At 41.3% G+C, this 19,355-nt stretch overlaps 2 protein-coding genes across 2 annotated transcripts in view; both read right to left on the bottom strand.

Moving 5' to 3' along the window:
* Positions 1-12,590, bottom strand: part of LOC110379012 (protein unc-79 homolog) — a 56,013-nt gene extending 43,423 nt beyond the window's left edge. Inside the window, exons 1-14 of the mRNA XM_064040956.1 lie at positions 12,279-12,590; positions 12,094-12,199; positions 7,708-7,827; positions 7,234-7,395; positions 6,674-6,844; positions 6,294-6,386; positions 4,920-5,105; positions 4,312-4,471; positions 3,895-3,967; positions 3,740-3,822; positions 2,847-2,978; positions 2,529-2,654; positions 1,673-1,794; positions 1,118-1,307 (exon numbers count right to left, since the gene is read on the bottom strand). Coding sequence (XP_063897026.1) covers positions 1,118-1,307; positions 1,673-1,794; positions 2,529-2,654; positions 2,847-2,978; positions 3,740-3,822; positions 3,895-3,967; positions 4,312-4,471; positions 4,920-5,105; positions 6,294-6,386; positions 6,674-6,844; positions 7,234-7,395; positions 7,708-7,827; positions 12,094-12,154 — 1,679 coding nt within the window. The 5' untranslated portion in view covers positions 12,155-12,199; positions 12,279-12,590. The remainder of the gene's footprint in view (positions 1-1,117; positions 1,308-1,672; positions 1,795-2,528; positions 2,655-2,846; positions 2,979-3,739; positions 3,823-3,894; positions 3,968-4,311; positions 4,472-4,919; positions 5,106-6,293; positions 6,387-6,673; positions 6,845-7,233; positions 7,396-7,707; positions 7,828-12,093; positions 12,200-12,278) is intronic.
* A 1,482-nt stretch (positions 12,591-14,072) lies between these two features.
* On the bottom strand, positions 14,073-17,585 carry Wtrw (water witch). The gene has a single exon (XM_021338514.3). The coding sequence runs from the start codon at positions 17,545-17,547 to the stop codon at positions 14,629-14,631; it is 2,919 nt and encodes a 972-aa protein (XP_021194189.3). The 5' UTR covers positions 17,548-17,585; the 3' UTR covers positions 14,073-14,628.
* Between the last annotated feature and the right edge of the window lie 1,770 nt (positions 17,586-19,355).

Raw genomic sequence — 19,355 nt, 5'->3', positions numbered from 1 at the left:
AGGCTGGTTGCCCACGTCCGATAATCGGCGCCCAAATTTTTGTAGGAGAAAAATAGAACAAGAAGGTACATCCTACAAAACGTCGGTCGAATAGCCAGAATAACCTACAAAAAATTGGTCCGATTTTATCTGTCCTACAAAAGGTCTGACGACAGCGATCATCTTTATGGGTATTTTTGTAATGGCCTGTGTACTTTTCTTTATGATTTTAGTGGTCCTCCTTATTGGATTATTCACTTAACTGAGGGACCTGCCTAAAGGTTTAGATCTAATGCACTTGTTTAATGTACATTGTACCTGTTGAGCCCGAGCGGTGTATACACTACTGTACCTGTTCAGTCCGTCCTTGAGATGATGCGTCTTGGAAGCGAGGTTGTCCCAGTGTCCGGCCTGGCGCGTGTAGTGCGGCGGGTGCGGCAGCAGGCAGGCCACTAGTACCGAGCGGTGTATACACTACTGTACCTGTTCAGTCCGTCCTTGAGATGATGCGTCTTGGAAGCGAGGTTGTCCCAGTGTCCGGCCTGGCGCGTGTAGTGCGGCGGGTGCGGCAGCAGGCAGGCCACTAGTACCGAGCGGTGTATACACTACTGTACCTGTTCAGTCCGTCCTTGAGATGATGCGTCTTGGAAGCGAGGTTGTCCCAGTGTCCGGCCTGGCGCGTGTAGTGCGGCGGGTGCGGCAGCAGGCAGGCCACTAGTACCGAGCGGTGTATACACTACTGTACCTGTTCAGTCCGTCCTTGAGATGATGCGTCTTGGAAGCGAGGTTGTCCCAGTGTCCGGCCTGGCGCGTGTAGTGCGGCGGGTGCGGCAGCAGGCAGGCCACTAGTACCGAGCGGTGTATACACTACTGTACCTGTTCAGTCCGTCCTTGAGATGATGCGTCTTGGAAGCGAGGTTGTCCCAGTGTCCGGCCTGGCGCGTGTAGTGCGGCGGGTGCGGCAGCAGGCAGGCCACTAGTACCGAGCGGTGTATACACTACTGTACCTGTTCAGTCCGTCCTTGAGATGATGCGTCTTGGAAGCGAGGTTGTCCCAGTGTCCGGCCTGGCGCGTGTAGTGCGGCGGGTGCGGCAGCAGGCAGGCCACTAGTACCGAGCGGTGTATACACTACTGTACCTGTTCAGTCCGTCCTTGAGATGATGCGTCTTGGAAGCGAGGTTGTCCCAGTGTCCGGCCTGGCGCGTGTAGTGCGGCGGATGGGGCAGTAGACACGCCACTAGTACCGAGCGGTGTGTCTCCGCTATACCTCGCACCCATCCACATACGTGAGACCATTTTAGTTTTTCTACAGTGTTTGCTGTTTCGCCTGAAAAAAAATAAACACATGGATAGATGTATTCACATAACGGATACGTTCAAATCTTCTTGTGCAGCTGTATATTTAGGGGTACAGACGACTACCAAGGTGGACACTGGACGTTCCTTCGCGCTCAGATATCGTGCGGCATAGCGAGAAACAATAATGCAGTCGATCCAGTTTTGTCCGGTATTTTGTCCAGACGGATTGTGTGAATGACCCGGCATGAGGCAAGAGGCATCCGGCAAAATTGTAAAAATACTCAATAAATCATGAGGGCACTTCCAACTATATAAAGTTAGGATGGCTAAAAGGAAAAGATTAACGAAACTTAAAAAAGGAAACATGATAGTATTGTCAAACTTCAGTCTTACCTGTATAAGAGAAGGATGTGACATGGAACCAGTGGAACAGCACGGACAGCAGACGTCCCAGGATCTCGTCAGGAGTGTCAGGGTTGGGAGTACACAGCCCGACCATCAACCACACACCATACCTTAAACGAAAGCACAATTCGATTTATCATCATTTTCAACGGCAGTTGGCAATGTATTCTCATGCTTACTTCCTCTTGCTTATTTGTACCCTAAAGGTTATGAAAATAAGTCAAAAAAGTCGTGGTGGCCTAGTGGGCAAAGAACCAACCTCTCGAGTATGAGGGCGCGGGTTCGATTCCAGGTCAGGCAAGTACCAATGCAACTTTTCTAAGTTTGTATATACTTTCTAAGTATATCTTAGACGCCAATGACTGTGTTTCGGATGGCACGTTAAATTGTAGGTCCCGGCTGTCATTGAACATCCTTGGCAGTCGTTACGGGTAGTCAGAAGCCAGTAAGTCTGACACCAGTCTAACCAAGGGGTATTGAGTTGCCCGGGTAACTGGGTTGAGGGGGTCAGATAGGGCAGTCGCTCCTTGTAAAGCACCGGTACTCAGCTACATCCGGTTAGACTGGAAGCCGACCCCAACGTAGTTTGGGAAAAAGGCTCGGAGGATGATGAGGTTATGAAAATACTAAATTAATTTGAAAAATTAGTACTCAATACTCAATTCTTTCCCTATAGCGAAGATACACTATCACAGGGTGACATAGGGTATATTTTCCATTCCATTTTAACTATACTACATAGTAGTTTCCAAGGGACTAGAGTCCCACCGCAAGAAACAACTATAATGCTAAATGAAGGGTCACTTCTGCCTTTCCTTCAAGTAAATCGGATGATGCAACTAACCTGCCCAAAAGCTGTCGGTCTTCAACTGAGATGGGGTCTGGCAAATCAACGCTGAGTGGAGGCTTCAACTGCTCGGTGGAACTGTCAGGGTCTTCCATATTGATGGGCTTGGCTTCTTTCAGGAGGCTGTGGAAAAAAGAGATAAATTCAGTCATCAACATATGTTTGGTGTCCGAATTTTATAAGAACTTCATTCCAAATAGACATTTGCGGGTCATCCTAGACAACCTGGATTCCTTTGACCGTAGGTTCGTTGGGTCGATTGCCATGGCACTGCTGGCATTAGCTGGTGCCAGTGCAGCATCAGTGTGACAGTACCTGATGATGGCCTCGACGAGGTTGGTCTGCATGTCGCTGTCCATCTGCCAGGCGAGCGGCAGGCGAGTATGAACCACGTGGTCACCACCTCGTCGGCTGTTGTGCCGGTTTCCATGGCACTGCTGGCAGTATCTAGTGGCAGAATATCGTTATTTAACCTCCAATATGCATTCAATAAGACTGGAAACCAACCCCAAAACAAAAAAACTCAATAGTTATTTGTTATACAAGAGTGCAAAGTTGCTTTTTAACCGCGGGCTCAATTTGATGACCGAGCAAGCGAAGGATTCTAAAATCAATAATTAGAATCCTGAGCGATAGCGAGGGAATCAAAAGAGCACTGAAAATCTTGCACTCGTAACTTTTCATCCCACCTCATCGAGGAAATTTAAAAACAAAATGGCGCGCACATATGAGTATCAAATTAAAAAGAAGTACCTATTAAAGTTCATTTATTTGAAAACTCAGTTTTAAATTAAACGAGGTCAAAAATCTACGTAAAAACAATGATAAAAATTACTTAATTAATTGAATAATTATTTTAAGCAGTATTTTATTTGTTGAATATGTATTTGTTTGAAAAGTCTTATCAAGATTGTCACAAATGGAGTATTGCACACGATGTTCTAAATTCAAATCACTTTGCCGCTCTAGAGGATAAAAACGCCTTTTGCGCTCAGATATCAAAGGGTAAGAATACTCTTTCCAAGATGGTGGGTCAGTCAGATTTGGCTGCAAAACAGCACTTTTTGGGAGTCAAAAAGCCCCCAAAACCTACGATGAACTCTTTACTTGGTTGGGAAAACTGGTTGCTACACGCGAAGATTTGGACATTTGGTTTTGATGTTAGTACAATATATAGAATACTTTAATACATTTAATATAAAATCTACCTGATAGGATGGTTCCCATTGTAACTCGCGCATTCGTTGGAAAAGCATATCGAATATGCGGCCTTATCTGTAGACCGGCAGTTCTGAAATAAAATAACTTACTTAAAAAACTCTTTATGAAAAGAATACATTTTTAGAACAAGTTTTCTCATTACCTTGTTCTCACAAACCATGGACACCTGCTGTTGTGGGTGAAGAATGTCGAAGAAGCGCTGATTCGGGTGCTCTCTGGAATTTCAATAAAACTTGTGATATTGGCATAAATGTGTTATGTAATGACATTAGTGTGTAATTTTATGAAAAAAAGGGTAGAATGTAATAAAAGTGTAATATGTAATTTGTAATCACAAGGGTAATATGAAATGACACAAGTGTGTAAAGTTATTTAACCAGTGTGTTATGTGTGTAAATGTATTTTCGATAGCAAAGAGCGGGGATTGTAATCTGGGGGTGAAAATCTTTTTACACAGGAAACCTTTACTAATAATAATGTAGGTTTCAATAGGATGAAAATCCCAAAAAGGTACTTTATTTGTTGATAACTTTAATTAGCAAACTTGATAATCCCACACCTGTGTATCTCATTAGCGCATTCAATGCAGAGGTACAGCGGCGGTGGACTGTCAGACGCGAAGGTCACGCTGATGCAGTGGTCGTAGCACACCTTGGCTGCTTCAGCACTACCAGCGTTGGGGCACATGTCGCGCTGGCAGAGGAACGGGACCAGGTCATCTGCAAATTGCAGATTATTGAGAACTCACTTCAGGAGCGTTACAGAGACAAAAGAAGAGCTCCCCTATTACCGGCAATCGTTGCAAGGTTTAGTTGACAAGCAATATTCTTTAACGGCCCAAAGATTCAAATCTTTAATGCTACTAACTTCAGTCAATGTAAAAAGGCGCTGAACTCAGTATTATTTTGCTCAGTACGTAGAGACAGTGAGCTCATCCCGATCTCATTAAAGTTAAAGGCAAATCACTCAACATTGATTTAATAAAGGCACACTTCTGCAAAATGCATCTATCCTGCTACATGGTGACACACACACACAAAATATTTTTTGATTTATAATATGTTTGGACTTTAAAAGAGACTATGACCCTTGAGTTTGTTTCGTTTCATTTCATTTCGGTCGATTTCATTTCATTTCTTCTTCTTTCCTTCACAAAATGATACTTACTAGAAAACTTGCACAGCAACCCCTTCCGATCAAAGAGCTTGGCATCAAAAGGCGGCCAGTAGTAGAACAGCAACTTGGCGGCTGACAGCCGTGCCCCCCATGTGCCGTAAGCGATGACACATAGTATGTCTTTGACTACTGACTGCTTCATTGACATCAGGCATTCTAGGAGCTGGCAGTGGTGTGCTGGGAGATAACCAGATTACCTATTTGTAGTAATGTTGGTTTTGGACTTGATAGCTTAAAGTAAAGGTATGAAGTCATGCTTATTTACAATGATGGTTTAAATTGACATGCATCAGAATAAATGAATGTTATTCAAGTTTACACTAAGTATATCAGTTTAAAATAATGTAAATAAAAAATTAAAATACTGAAGTATACTTAACACTTATGAAGGTACACGACAAATCAAAGAATCAAGACAAATTCCAAAATTAGACAAGGAAAACTTTTCAATTTCAAATTATAAATTCACAAAACCTATAAACATGAATTGAATAATTTACCATTGTCACTCAACTAAGCCAACAAGTGAAATTATGTTCTCAACAAAGGTAGGTACAACACAATTGACCCAAACGGCTAAGTTCCTGAAGGGTGAACAAACTCATAAATCATTTTTACGACCGCGCTTGTCACCGCCAGACGGCGCCACTAGAGAAACACTGCCGCAATGCGACAGTGCCTCTAAAGTGCTGCCATCTATTGAACGTGATCGCCACTCTTATACCAGACACTTAAAATGTACTCTTTATGGCACTAGGTGGCGCTATATGCAAAATGAAAAACTTGTAGCGCCATCTAGTGGTAGATTTACATATTACAGAATTGCGTAGTTTTCTCTTCTGTCAGCTAGGTGGCGTTACTGGAAAAATTGTGCAATGCAGTAGTATTATGTCACTTTTGAGCGCAGAAAGCTGTTTCAATGCGACTAAACTAGTAGGTAGCGCCATCTAACGATAGTCTTGCGCTAACTTGTACGGACGCCATTTGCTTTTCGTTTCAGAGATTTCTGGTCGTTTCGATGCGTGACAGGCTGATTCGTCGCATAGCATAGCGCTTGTACCCGCGTATACGCACGACAAATGTAAATGTCACGCGTATACGAGCGTACACACGCTTACAAAACCGAGGGGTTGCGTTGGTGCTGTGATGAGATGATGATGATGTGCTTTTCACGTCTAGTTACACTGAAGGAATTCATAATGTAACGTTTGATATAGTTCACGCCAAACTTAATGGCGCATACACATAAAACTCTAAAACCCAACTTAAACTAGTTCCTGCGCAGCGAATGGTGCTATGTTGCCCAGCCGCCATTAAGTTTGGCACGACCTATTGACCCATAAAGGTTTCATGAAGGGCACATACCTGGATTGCTTGAGTGCTGGAACACCATCATGATGATAGCGGCGACTGACTGCGAGGCCTGGCTCTCTTCCTCCATACCCGCGTATTTGCGTGCTGAAGCAAGACGGAATATTATCTACTGTTTTGTACTTAGTAAATAAAATCTCATTTTAAATGACACTGCTTTTGTATTTCGATCTATTACATGAAAAAATGGGTTTCAGGCGAGTAACTTCAGAGAGCAACGTAAGTTTAAAGATTATGATCTGAGTAAAACGATTTTAAAGAACTTTATGACCCACAGTGTCTACTACTACGTATAATCTGATAAAGAAGCCCTATTTTCCCCAATAATCTTATCTTCTTTTGCTCTCCCATATCAAAGGAAGAAGAATACTCACTGATGGTAAACGGCAAGATGTAATAGGACAGCAGGTGGAGTATCTCCTGATGCAGCGCCACCGGGAACATGGCGACACAGTACGCCACCAGGAACGGCAGGTTGTCGATCATGTCGTACTCCAAGAACGGGAGTAGGCAGCCCAGGCATTGGAGGATGGCTTGCCCGAATGCTGGAGGTGAAGTTGTAATTGTAATTTGAATTTTATCAGGTCACGATGATAATTGAAGAGTCTATAACTTTTTCTACTCTTTCTCGTAAGTATATTTTTATTTTTAGGCAAACATTATGGTTTGACAACCTTCACAAATATCCTGCATGAAAACTTTGGCACTATATAACAGCTTCTATAAAAATATTCATGGAACTTCTCATCGTGAAATTAGTTTACTGACCGAACTACTTGTCAGTTTTCTTAAAGCCACCTGACAATTTATAACATTATTAATTATTGCACAAAGGTCACAAAGTCCCGTGCCGAGCACGTAAAGCTAACGCTTATCAATTGCAGTCATTGTTACCCATGTTAGGCTTTACAACTTCACCAGAAGAAGAACTTACGTAATGTCCCATACTGCAGATGTGGTGTGGAGTCGACGAGCCCTGAGAGCGCGTTGAACAGGCTCTTATAGTCCAGGTTGGGGTACAGACCCATTCTCTCGCTATCATTGTCAGCATCCCGCAACATCTCAAGTGGTGACCGTGGGACATCTTTGAGGACGCCTACAGAAATTTTGGAAACATCAGTATATGTTTTCCAAAAATCGATAGCTAATAGGCGTGACTAGTTACTGGGGTTTTCTAGATGAATTAGTGGAAGGCTAAATAACATGCAACTGCTAAGTCAAAGACTTCTTTCATCTGATAATGGCAGAACAGTTAGGGTACTGATTAATCAGGCTTATTCAACATTCGTTTTGTAACAAAAGTATTATTTGTGAGAGACCAATTCTATATCATGGAAAGACTGCATGCTGTATCCCCAAATGGTGATCTCCCTAAAGACCTAGTATTCCAAAATGTAGATGTACTTACTGAGAAGGGTCTGTGAGAAGTACTTGACGGTGTTGGCAATGTCAGTGCCGAGTGGTAAGGGCTGAATGTTGTGTTGCAGCCGCAGCTGGGCGTCGTAAAGGCTGCGGATTTTTGCTGTAACTGTATGACACGGCTCTTTATATGTATCCTGTTATATTGTATGAGAAGTGGCTAGCGAAGATGCTTTAGATGCTTGATATATTCTTAGAAAGGAAGGTTGCTATGTCATTACTGTTTACGTCTAAAACATAAGTAAATATGTAGGTTCCTATTGCTCCTAACTGCTGAACACGTTCATCCTTATTTTAGAGCTCACGTTCAGACTCCAAATCTGGACTATACTATATCGGCTTAGCAGTTGTCACGTTCATGAGTTATTCCGTTAAGCAATTCAGTTTAACACGGATGGACTATTAAACAGAAAACTTCTCAAGAACCATTTTATCGTGAGTTTAAAATCAAATAATTCAGTCTGAAACGAAAGACCAGTCAAAATAACTAACCGTATATGAGACTATATGGCTTAAAATCAAGTACAAAGGATGATTGGGGCTAGGCGCCCTTCAACATTTAATTCCAAAATGCAACCCTCAAAGGATCCAATGAATTAAGTGCCCCTATGTCTGATCTTATTTAACACCTAGTACCTACATAAAAACAATGTTTGAAGAATTCGTATATAAAGTCACCCTAATGGCGAGGGGCAATCGCAAATATATCAACCCTTATTATTATTTTGGTAAATATTTAGCCATCTCAAATGTGTTCATATTACTTGTTTTTAATCGTGCCAATATATTGTTTAATTAGTCATCATCAAAAATCTCTCCAGAATTGCTACCAGATTAAAATGTTTGAACTTATTTCAAACTCCGCGAGTATTACGTTACGATGATCCGCCACCTTGTCGACGGCAACGCTCCAAATATCTGACTACCCTCAAAATATTAAAGTAACCTACTAAGAGAATAATGTGTGTAGAATAGCAAACGGAAATCATACAAAAAAATATAAAGTAGGTAGTATAATGTCATGCTCAAACGCAGCATCGTCGAAACATAGTGACTAGTGAGAAAGTTTATTGACAGGTTTCTTCCATTTAAAAGAATATTGTGCTTGATCAAAATGTTATTAAGTGATTGTGTTTTAAACAAACCTTAAGTCAGTACAAAGGAAAACGTTAAAGAGATCTTCTTAAATATCGCGCGAAGAAAAGACGCATGCGTGTTTCTTACCAAAATGTCAAACGAAAAAGCGTTGAGTTCGAAATGAAACCAAGAACCGGATTCTCTTCAATATCTTCTTCAATAGGTAAGTCATTGATGATTATTAAAGAACTAGAAATTAACCATTGAACTAGCTGATATCAAAAATGGTTTCCAATTTCAAATGAAGTTGTAATAATAATCGGAGTATGGCACATTTAAGTAGGTGCGCGGGGCGCATGCGTGACCCTCGACGCGTCCTGGGCGTGGCCTCAGGCTCCGGCCGGGCCGCCATCTTGGCTTGGCACGGATTTTAAGGACGCGGGACGCATGTGCAGCAGCCGGGTCAATCGATCGGCGACCCAAGTACCAAGGGGGATGCTGTAAGGGGAGCGGGGAGGCCGCGCATGCGTCCCGCGCCTTGTGCCAATGTGCCAGAACCTTCCATTTTTGCTCCTTTAAATAGATTTTTTTATCGATTTTCTTCATTTTCCGGATTTGATTTAAATTTTGGTTTTTGGTTTTTTAGCCAATACCGATTTAGATTTTTGGAATGTTCAAAAAAGAATTTTCTGTTTTTTCCTTTGTTCGATTATAGGATTTTTAATTGCTTGAATTATGTTTAAATTTTTGCTAAACAATAATGACATAGTTTTTATTATAATTTTTAAATAGTTTTGGAGTGGTAATCATCACATAATTCAAAAATAGAGCTTGCCATAAAATAGGCAAATAACACATTTTCATAGTACAGGTAACCATAAATAAAAAAGCATTGAATACATATTGTTTATTAATATATTCATTGACTAAACAAAGATACATCATGCAAATATCCATACAATCTACCATAAAGTACATTGACTACATTTTAAAAATAAAACGCTAGTACATATAACTAAAACAAACATCAAACTAGTCTAACAGTTTAGAAACAAATTCTACGACAGACACACAATCAAGAATATAATGTGTAACAATAGATAACTCCAAATAAGGGAATAAGACTGGTTCAATATTACTTTGTTAGAAAATGAACCTCATTCTCTTGAGCATAAGGCTCAATTTTAGTAACTCTGCTGAATGGAAGAAAATTCGGAAAAATTCCAGTATTCCCACGAAAGTGACAAAGGAATTTGGGCTTATCATGTTACACATTGTATTGTTATATATTTTAGGCAAAAAAATAATTTGAGAAAGTCAGCAAATGGATTGAAGACAATTCAGTCTTTGTAAGCATTTTAATAAATTATAAGTAGGAAAATCTTAACTTGAAAATTTAGTTTACAAAGTACAAAAAATAATATTTTAATTTAATTTGAAAAAGTTACATTATATTAAATCCGATTTTTTTATTACATAATAAATAAAAATAATACGAGGTAATAATTAACAAAGGATAGGATTAATTTAATACAATTTTAGTCGATTACCGTTAAATTCCAAGTCAGAAAAATTAAAAATAAGTTTAGAGAAAATATTTTTATAGGCACAGTACATAGAGAACAAATACACACATTTAGAACATTTACATACATAGACATACACAGAAGGGTAAGATCAGATAAATAGAGTATATATATTAATATGAAAGGTATGATAGACAAAGCCGCCACATTAGGATAAGCAGCGGGATGGTACGGACAGACATACTGGTTAAGCCAACATTTCAGAAAGGTGAGCCACACAAACAGGGAACCTGATTCTGCTAAATTAATTAAAAGGTCAAACTGCATTTAATAAATTTTAGTTAAATATCAAAAAATATCATAATTGAACAAGAAGAGTTGAAGCTCAATGAAGTTAATAAGTACCTAGGCAGAATCCCAGCTACGGCTGCAATGGATGCTGACTGCTCCTCAGTTCATGATGTCCCACGGCAGGTAACACGTCTTGCTTACACAAAGGCTGAGCGGAGTCTGAGGCCATCCAGGGGTATCACAAAATGGCGGACTGCTTACCTGCGCGCATGCGTACTTCTCGACTGCGTCATGGGCGTGGCCCGAATTTTCCGGAACAAAGCCGGATGTGCCACGTTGCGTAACCATCCGCCATTTTGTTTCCACCCGCCCGCCATTTTGTAAGCCATATATCTAGGGCCCATTTTCAAAGATATTATCCCACTACTCTAACCCAACAGAATACAGTTTGACCAGAAATTAACAGAATCAAGAATACATATAACATTGAAACAACAGCAGGATACTTGTCTCTGTAGAACTAAACACGCATTGTATAGAGAACATTCTAGGATACAACTGGGCAGAGCGGAGATACCAACACCAAATACCTAGGAAATGCACACATGAAACCTAGAAGGGACAGGGTTACCATCTTGAAGTATTATGTCTTGCTATATGGAAATTACCCTAGCACCTAAAAATAAAATTACTATAAATATAAAATTTTATTTCTAATTGCATGCATATTGAGAGGAAATATTAAAAAGTATGACCTAATTAATCTGGTCATTATTCATCTTTAATATTCAACACAGTGCAAGAAAGTGATCCATTCCGAGATGGTCGCTCAATTGAAGTTTTTACCCGATGCAAAGTTTTAACAATTTAATTGAAATTTGCATTTGATATCATCAACAGAAAAACAATATAGTAGCCAATATTTGTATTAAAAATATTAAAAAGTTGCAACTGGATGAGCAAAAAAAAATATTAAGTTCTGCTGCGAGCAATTTTTTCAGAACTGTTCAGTGAAAGAATTCAGGTTTTTATCAGGAAGCTGTAATAATAGTATGCACTTATTTAATTACTTACTCTAATTATTCGCAAGCCCCACCCATTAATATTTAATTATTTTTTTTTTAATAATTAGAATTTAATTATAAAGGAAGCTCTAGAAATAATTTAATTGAATTATATAGATTTAAATAATGGTAATTAGAAATACTATTACTAACACAACTGTGAAAAACATATAAAAACCTACAACTGCAATGGCAATACTAAAATAGTTCACTAGCGCACAGCTTCTCCGAGTAGCTTCAGAGAAAGCGAGTTTAAGTAAATTGCAGGTTTGGAAAGTCACTAAAATTATAGATAATTATTATATGACAAAGACTAAGAGACACAGATGGCAACCCTAACAGTTGAGGGGGCAAGGCAAGCTAACGTGCCGGAACAAAAAGTGCCACAAAATGAATAGCTCGCTTGTACGAGCTCACCTTTCAAGCTCAGCTCAGAGTCCGAAACCGAATACTGCATGGTATCCTGTGGTCCCTGCATTTGGACACATATAAAGCACTACTCAACGACGCCCCTCATACAGCTCTGAAAAACAAACGCGTTAATTTCCATGCAAGGCGTTCACTGAATTGAATGTAAAGCGCTAATCAGGGCTAATACTCACATGCCGCCGCCCGAGTTCCCATGTTGATGAGCTGGATCTTGAAACTGCCCTGCATTGGAGTGCCGGGTAGAATGACCCGCTCGCCAAACTGCACTCAAATCAATAGAGCCGGCCGGGCCGCGAGATGCACGCCCAAGGGTAGGGGCACTAGGAAGGGGTAGTTCGACAGAGACAAGACCTGAATCTAGATATCCTGTGCTCTTCAGGCAATTGATTATCGACCGGTTTATGGCGGTCCGCGCATGGGTAATTCACGTCAACATTGTTATTGTTATGTACACGTTACGTCAAATTGATGATGTCCGGTCTAGATTAATGCAAGTCTAGTGCATCCGGAATCGATTTAGTACTTTTTCTTTTGTGTTTTATAACATTATCTAATTATTCAAATAAATATGTAAAACAAAACCATTAAAATTAATAAAATTCCAAAACTTGCAGGTTATATTTATCTTTTTTTGATAACAACAAGCAGAAAACAATAAAATCACTGAAACAAGTAAGGGGTAGGTTGATGTTTATGTTAATTAAAACCACCAATTTGCATATTACACTGATTGAGATGTTTTTTCGTCCTAGAAAGGTCAATTTCCAAGCTAAGGCGTATGTTTTTGACAAATAAGAATCTTATTTGATTCGTTCTCAGCTGTCATTGAGGCTGCGCGCGAAACATTGGGGTGGGAAGTGGCAAGGGGTTAGGGGTGTCTGATGAATGGCGCGCAATTTGAAAATTGCAAATTACAGCGAAACGATTCTGTGTTGAGTTTCTTTTGTTTCAAGTTTGTTTGCTTACTCTACTCGACTGTCTTATGAAAGACTTACTAACACCTCTATTTTGATGAATGTAAACATAAGAATGCCTACTTAAGTTTCTGGGTTTCCATGTATATTTAGTTGCGAGTGGAAAAGTGTGCGAAATTAGTATTCACCTCTTATCTAAATATGACACATATTTATTTTCATCCCACCATCTCGGAAAGAGTAGTTTTACCCTTTGATATCTGAGCGCAAAAGCCGTTTTTATCCTCTAGAGCGGCAAAGTGATTTGAATTTAGAACATCGTGTGCAATACTCCATTTGTGACAATCTTGATAAGACTTTTCAAACAAATACATACCTATTAAACAAATAGAATACTGCTTAAATTAATTATTCAATTAATTAAGTAATTTTTATTTTTGTTTTTACATAGTTTTTCAACCTCGTTTCATTTTTAAACTGAGTTTTCAAATAAATGAACTTTAATAGGTACTTCTTTATAATTTGATACTCGTATGTGCGCGCCATTTTGTTTTTTTGCATTTAGTAATTTCCTCGATGAGGTGGGATGAAAAGTTACGTGTTGCACTCGAGTGCAAAGATTTTTCACCTTGTGCTCTTTTGATTCCCTCGCTATCGTTCAGGATTCTAATTATTGAAACACTCGCTACGCTCGTGTCTCAATTTTAGAATCCTTCGCTTGCTCGGTCATCAAAATTGAGCCCGCGGTTAAAAAGCAACTTTGCACTCTTGTATAACAAATAACTATTAGTTAGTTATGACAAAGTGACAAAGGCTGTGCGTGAGCTCATTGTTTTTGTTTTGTTTTAACTTAAATGTGAGATTCTCATTCTACGTGCTGAGCCAAGAGTAAGAAATTCTTATTGTTTTGTTTATTGCAGAAATAGATAAATAACTTTGTTGTTTTATTATGACCTTAGGTAGTGGTGAGATTTTATCTTGCATTACGATAAATTATGTTAATTTTGTACGCTGCAAGAGTTGGTTTATGTAAACATTATGAGGAAAACAGCGTTATAAATGGAAAAATATTTTTATTGACACGATTAATATCACAATAAAATCTATAATACCTACAATCACAGTGTCCAGTGCGTTTTGCAGCAAACAATTTAAATATGTCTTTTTAAGACTCCTTTCATTTACAGTTTAAATATTACTTTACAATACCTAATACCGCTTACAAGGTAGGCCTAAACTCAAGTTAATAATCTGAAAAGAATAAGGTATTTAAAACTTAGTAAATAATTTGGGACCAGCCCTTAAATTTAGTTTTTTTTTGCGAAACAACACTACTGTTCTTGAACGAAGCCCTCGACTCCCTACTCTACCGTAATTACACCGAAAATAACAACAAAAACTCTCAATATTATTACAACTACCATCTACCCTAATTAAAATGTATGACGGTGTAACAGTGGATTATCTAGGTAAAACAAACGAAATAAAATATATCACCACTCAATAATAATTTAAGTCAGCCAGTACACCGAGCTATGTGGTACAAACACACTGTAGTTTATTGACTTGTGTACAGTGGCATTGAAAGTAAACGGCAGCCATTATATCATCAACGGTCCATCGCGCCGGACAACGCCTGCTGTAACACAAGCTGCTGTGCGTTTATCAGTTTCTTTAATTCCCTTACTTCCTGAGTCAACTGGCGCACGTTTTCTGACGTCTCGTCCAGCCTCGCCTGCAGACTGCCCAATCCTGAGGAGTAGCCGTACTCTCTGTACCCTGAGTCATTGTTGTTCTCGTATTTCTTGAAGCAGGAATACGCGCCCGTCGTCGAGCCGCTCGAGGATATCGTGTGACCGTATTGCTTCCTCATTTTCGCGATGTCGTAAGCAGCCATCATTATGTCTCGCGGCAGTCGCTTCTCGCTCGGGTTTAATGGTTTGACGCTCAAAACTACTCTGTAAGCTTGCGGCGATACTAACGCTGAGGAATGAAGGATTTTTAACAGACATTTGGGCAGATAGCCATTGAATAGGGCTAGCTCCATGTAAGATATTAACTTTGTTTGCCTGACAAGTTTTGAAAGCCCCGCAGTTTTCCTCAAGCCTTGTATGTCATGGACAGCTATACCTACTAAAAGGTTCATAAGTACTACTGTCACGAACATTAGAAACAGCACGTAAGTGATTTGCGCTGAGAACTCCAACAGGACAGGGGGATCGTTCCCATCCGGCTCGTTAAGCAGCAAATCGAGGTTCAGTTCGCCAATCATCATGGTCAAGACCGTTATAAAGCCCATGAAAGGGTTTGCGAAAGAAGATGAGTCAGGAAATATTACACAGAAACTTATAGTAAAACCGATTAAGATACAGGAGTAGGCCATCAGTAATTTGGCAAATTCCTTTTGAACTTTTTGGTACATTGCCACATAAGTCCCGAAAACTGGTAGCTGTCCGATCATCATCATTAAGTTAGTCCAGCCGGCGAGCACCGCGAACGCGCCTACGTGATTCTGCCAGGTGTACGTGATGTTGGTGTAGATATACGATATGAGAAACACGCTCACAATCACGAACCATTCGATAATATTCTCCGATTGCATCAAATATTGTTTCACAGTGGAGTAGCCAGCTATTCCGTAAACTTTTCTGAATATCTCAAATATCGTGATTCCGGCTAGCACCCACCATTGCATTTCAATTACAAATGGATTTTTCCGTAACAAATCGCCAAGAATGGACTGTTTCTGACAAAGTTCTTGCTCTTGTATTGTTTCTTCCATATCTTTACTACCGTTATAACAATTATGCGCCAGAGCAGTTAACACGTACAATGTCAGGCATAATACAAAAATGAAGCTTAGAAACAAACGAGCTACGTAATATTTACGTATTTTTTCCCACTTTATGTATAGAAATGCTGAACAGAGTGGATGTAGGAGAACCTCTTTTTGCCCTTCGTCGACAAACGTATTCAAATAACTAATCTCACGCGGATAACAATGATGAAGTATGCTACGAAAGTCTAGCTCCAATTCAACCTCCCTGTTGCTCGTCTGTGAGTGTCGCAGAGTGATCGCACAGTCCAATTTTCGAGTTACCATCGCCAGAGACGCCGGCGTTTTTCTAGCTATTACATTAAGCGCCGAGTTTCCTTTTTTAGACCTTGTCGTGACGTCAGCACCGTGGTAGATTAATGTCTCTACGCACGCAGACAGGCCGTCGAGGGCGGCAAGGTGCAGCGGCGTGAAGCCGTACTCATCTTTTTGGTTCACATTCGCTCCCCAGCTTATCAAAGTTTCTATTATATCGCAAGCGCTGTCGGACTTGCCGATAGCGGCGTGTAATGGGGTCCTCATGTCGAAGTCGTTAGCGTTCGGTTCAGCGTTTCCTTTTCTTAGCAATGATTCCACACACTCCAAGCTCGATGATCGCGCCGCCAGATGCAATGCAGTGAAACCTCTGTGATTCTTTAGACTGGCCTCGGCCCCCTTTGACAGCAATAAATCTACACATTCAACGAATCCTCCGTCAGCCGCCAGATGCAAGGCAGTGGACTCCCTGTCGCCGACGCGCGTCCGCACGTTAGGGTCCGCGCCGGGCGTCTCGAGCAGTATACTCAGACACTGGAACATTCCTAAATCGGCAGCGAGATGTATAGCATTGGTACCGCCCGGTTCAATTTGATTCACGTCGACACCGTGGGATATAAACAATTTAAGGCATTCCACGGAGTTAGCTCGCACTGCACAATGGAGCAGGCCACCTTCACAGTTGACATATTTCACTGCGCAATGTACGGATGCACCGCGACTGATTAGCAAATTAGCCACTTGCACTGAGTTCCCGAATGCGGCACAATGGAGCGGGGCGAAGCATCTCGGCATGTAATTAGGGTCTGAGCCGCATGACAGCAGGTAATTGGCGCATTCCGTGGAGCCGCTGAAAGCAGCTACGTGAAGAGGGGTCAGGCCCAAGGCATCAAAGTATAGTGGGTCGGCTCCGACGTCTATCAGAGGCTGTAGGTAGTTGGTGAGTTTCAGGAATGCCGCCCAGAACAGGCATATGTTCTTCTCAGCCTCCGATGCCGTCGAGAAAGTGGTGGCGGCGGATTCTGCGGTAATGACCCCGGTCTCTAGCTCATCCAGTAATCGCAGACGTCCGCCGAAGGCGCGCATCTGCTCGTGCGCGCTCTGACGTAACGAGTCCTCGCAGATGTGCGCAGTTAGGTCGAGGGGAGGTTCTTCGAAGCTGTCGTACATGTTAGGGGCGCTCTCGGCGGGGGGCGAGGAGCCGGCGTTGACGTACTCGAGGTGTCCCATGGAGGGGTAGGCTCGTTCGAGGGACTCTTCGTCGAGCGGGGGATGCGTCTGGTGCTGCGTTCTGGCGGGGGAGGAGAGGACGCGGGAGACGCGAGGTCTGCGGTCCATGTCGGAGCGCGGGAGGGTCCTGGGGCGGGCGTCATCTTCGTCGGGCTGTCGGCGGCGCGCGAACCAGCGCGCGGTCAGCAGGCGGCGCGTGGCGGGCATGCGGGCGGCGACGCGGCACTGAGCGCCGAACGCCGCTATTATGCGCCAATTGTGACCGCACATGAATCGCGCGCACCTTTTCGATGTTAGGCTGGTTGCAGACTAGCAACTATCACTCAACTGCGCCGACGCACGATGATAGTATTTATATTTCATTGCCGATACCTACAATTTTTACATCAGTGTTTTTATGTGTGATCTAAAGTCAGCAACCCTTTGGTATTATAAAAAGGATTGCTTACTTAATTTCCGGTCATGATTACATAAAACAAACATCTTGTGATGACATTTCAAAAAACTACTACGATGCGCACACGCATGGACACATTTTCAACTCGAATCTAGCAGACTTTCTGATCTGAAGAGATATACGATGCCTGATCTTCAGTAAAACTCTTCCATCTAGGTCCGTTTTTAATGACAGATGTCAAAGGCACTACTTAGTGGCCAAAAGTTGTCCATCGCGCAACCAGCCTACCGAACATCAACAATGCCACTGACAAATGTGTGTATTTACTAACATTTCCCGCGGTGATATCATTGTGGCCAAGACTTGATATCTGGCATCTCGCAAGATCGCGGTCATTATCGCTACTTACTCCAAATGGCACGTTTTTGCTCAACCAGTTAGACGCCATTGGAGATTATGATCAGTATTTGGAGTTGCGTGAGTCAGGTCACTTTGGATCAACAGGAATCAACTGAGTCACTTGAGGCTTGAGGATCTCTTTGTTGTCCATGATGATCCCTATTCGGCACGTGGCGGGAGTGAACTACTGACATGTGATTGGTTTCAAGAGTGGCCTATCTCAATACCGATCATCTTACCATGTACAAAAATAGTACTGAACACATTGCTTTTAAATGAAATGCAAGCAATTCATGAGGTGTCACTTCGCGGATATACAATTATTTATCCAACAATAATCCAACAGGTTCATAGAACTGGCAATATTATTTTCGTGCGAACTCGCCAGGGGGTTTTCCCAACGGACCAAATTCTAAAATGTAGTAGGGATTGCTGTTTAGAGTTCGGATGTACCCAAAGGGTACAACGGTACCCTAGACTTGGACCCTAGACAAAGACTTCGCTATCGTTTCGTCCGTTCGTCTGTCACCAGGCTGCTAGGCAGTTGCATTTGTCACAGATTATGTATTTCTTGAAGACTAGGAAAAAAAAAAGGATTTTAGGGTGCTTCCATACCACAAACATGATTTTTTGCTCGTTTAAAGAAAGCAGTAAGGAACACTTCGCGCGCAAGTCTGAATCGCTCTTAGCCGGTTTTTACGTAAGGAGCAGATGTAGCCCAAACAGGAAACCCTTTCTCAATGAGAACAATACCTTCAGCTATGACAGTGTATGTTTATATTATGACGTCAAATATCCTCTAACTAGTACCTAGACTAATTAACAATCCAGTAAAAATTCGCACCACTCAGCGCGTGAGAACGGAAACAATCAAAGTTCTTCATAAACAATGGGACTAAGAACAGAGATAATTATGCATATTATATGCAATGTGAATAGTTAAAATGCTATGTAACAGCATTTAATGTTATACCTAGGTTGAGAAGACAATGGGACGAAACGGCAAAACCCTTTGGTTACCTAACCTGCCTATGTTTTGCAAACTGCATTTTTGTGCCTCATTGGTTTTTGTGCCAGAGTAGAAGCACTCTTTAACACTGCCTTACGAAATTCAGAAGTATAAAACGTGGCTGCTGAGTATCGGATCTAGAGGATTCCAAGTCTCTCTCTCTCGTCTGCAGATCGATGTGTGGATATTGTTCTGGTTATCAGAACCATA

The sequence above is a fragment of the Helicoverpa armigera genome, chromosome 23, assembly GCF_030705265.1.
Source record: "Helicoverpa armigera isolate CAAS_96S chromosome 23, ASM3070526v1, whole genome shotgun sequence".
NCBI classification, from domain to species: domain Eukaryota; kingdom Metazoa; phylum Arthropoda; class Insecta; order Lepidoptera; family Noctuidae; genus Helicoverpa; species Helicoverpa armigera.
The sequence above is the reverse complement of the archived record's forward strand: the minus strand, read 5'-3'. Positions and strand labels throughout refer to the sequence as shown.

Coding starts and splice junctions, on each gene's coding strand:
- Wtrw (XM_021338514.3), bottom strand. CDS start 17,547: ATGCCCGCCACGCGCCGCCTGCTGACCGCGCGCTGGTTCGCGCGCCGC.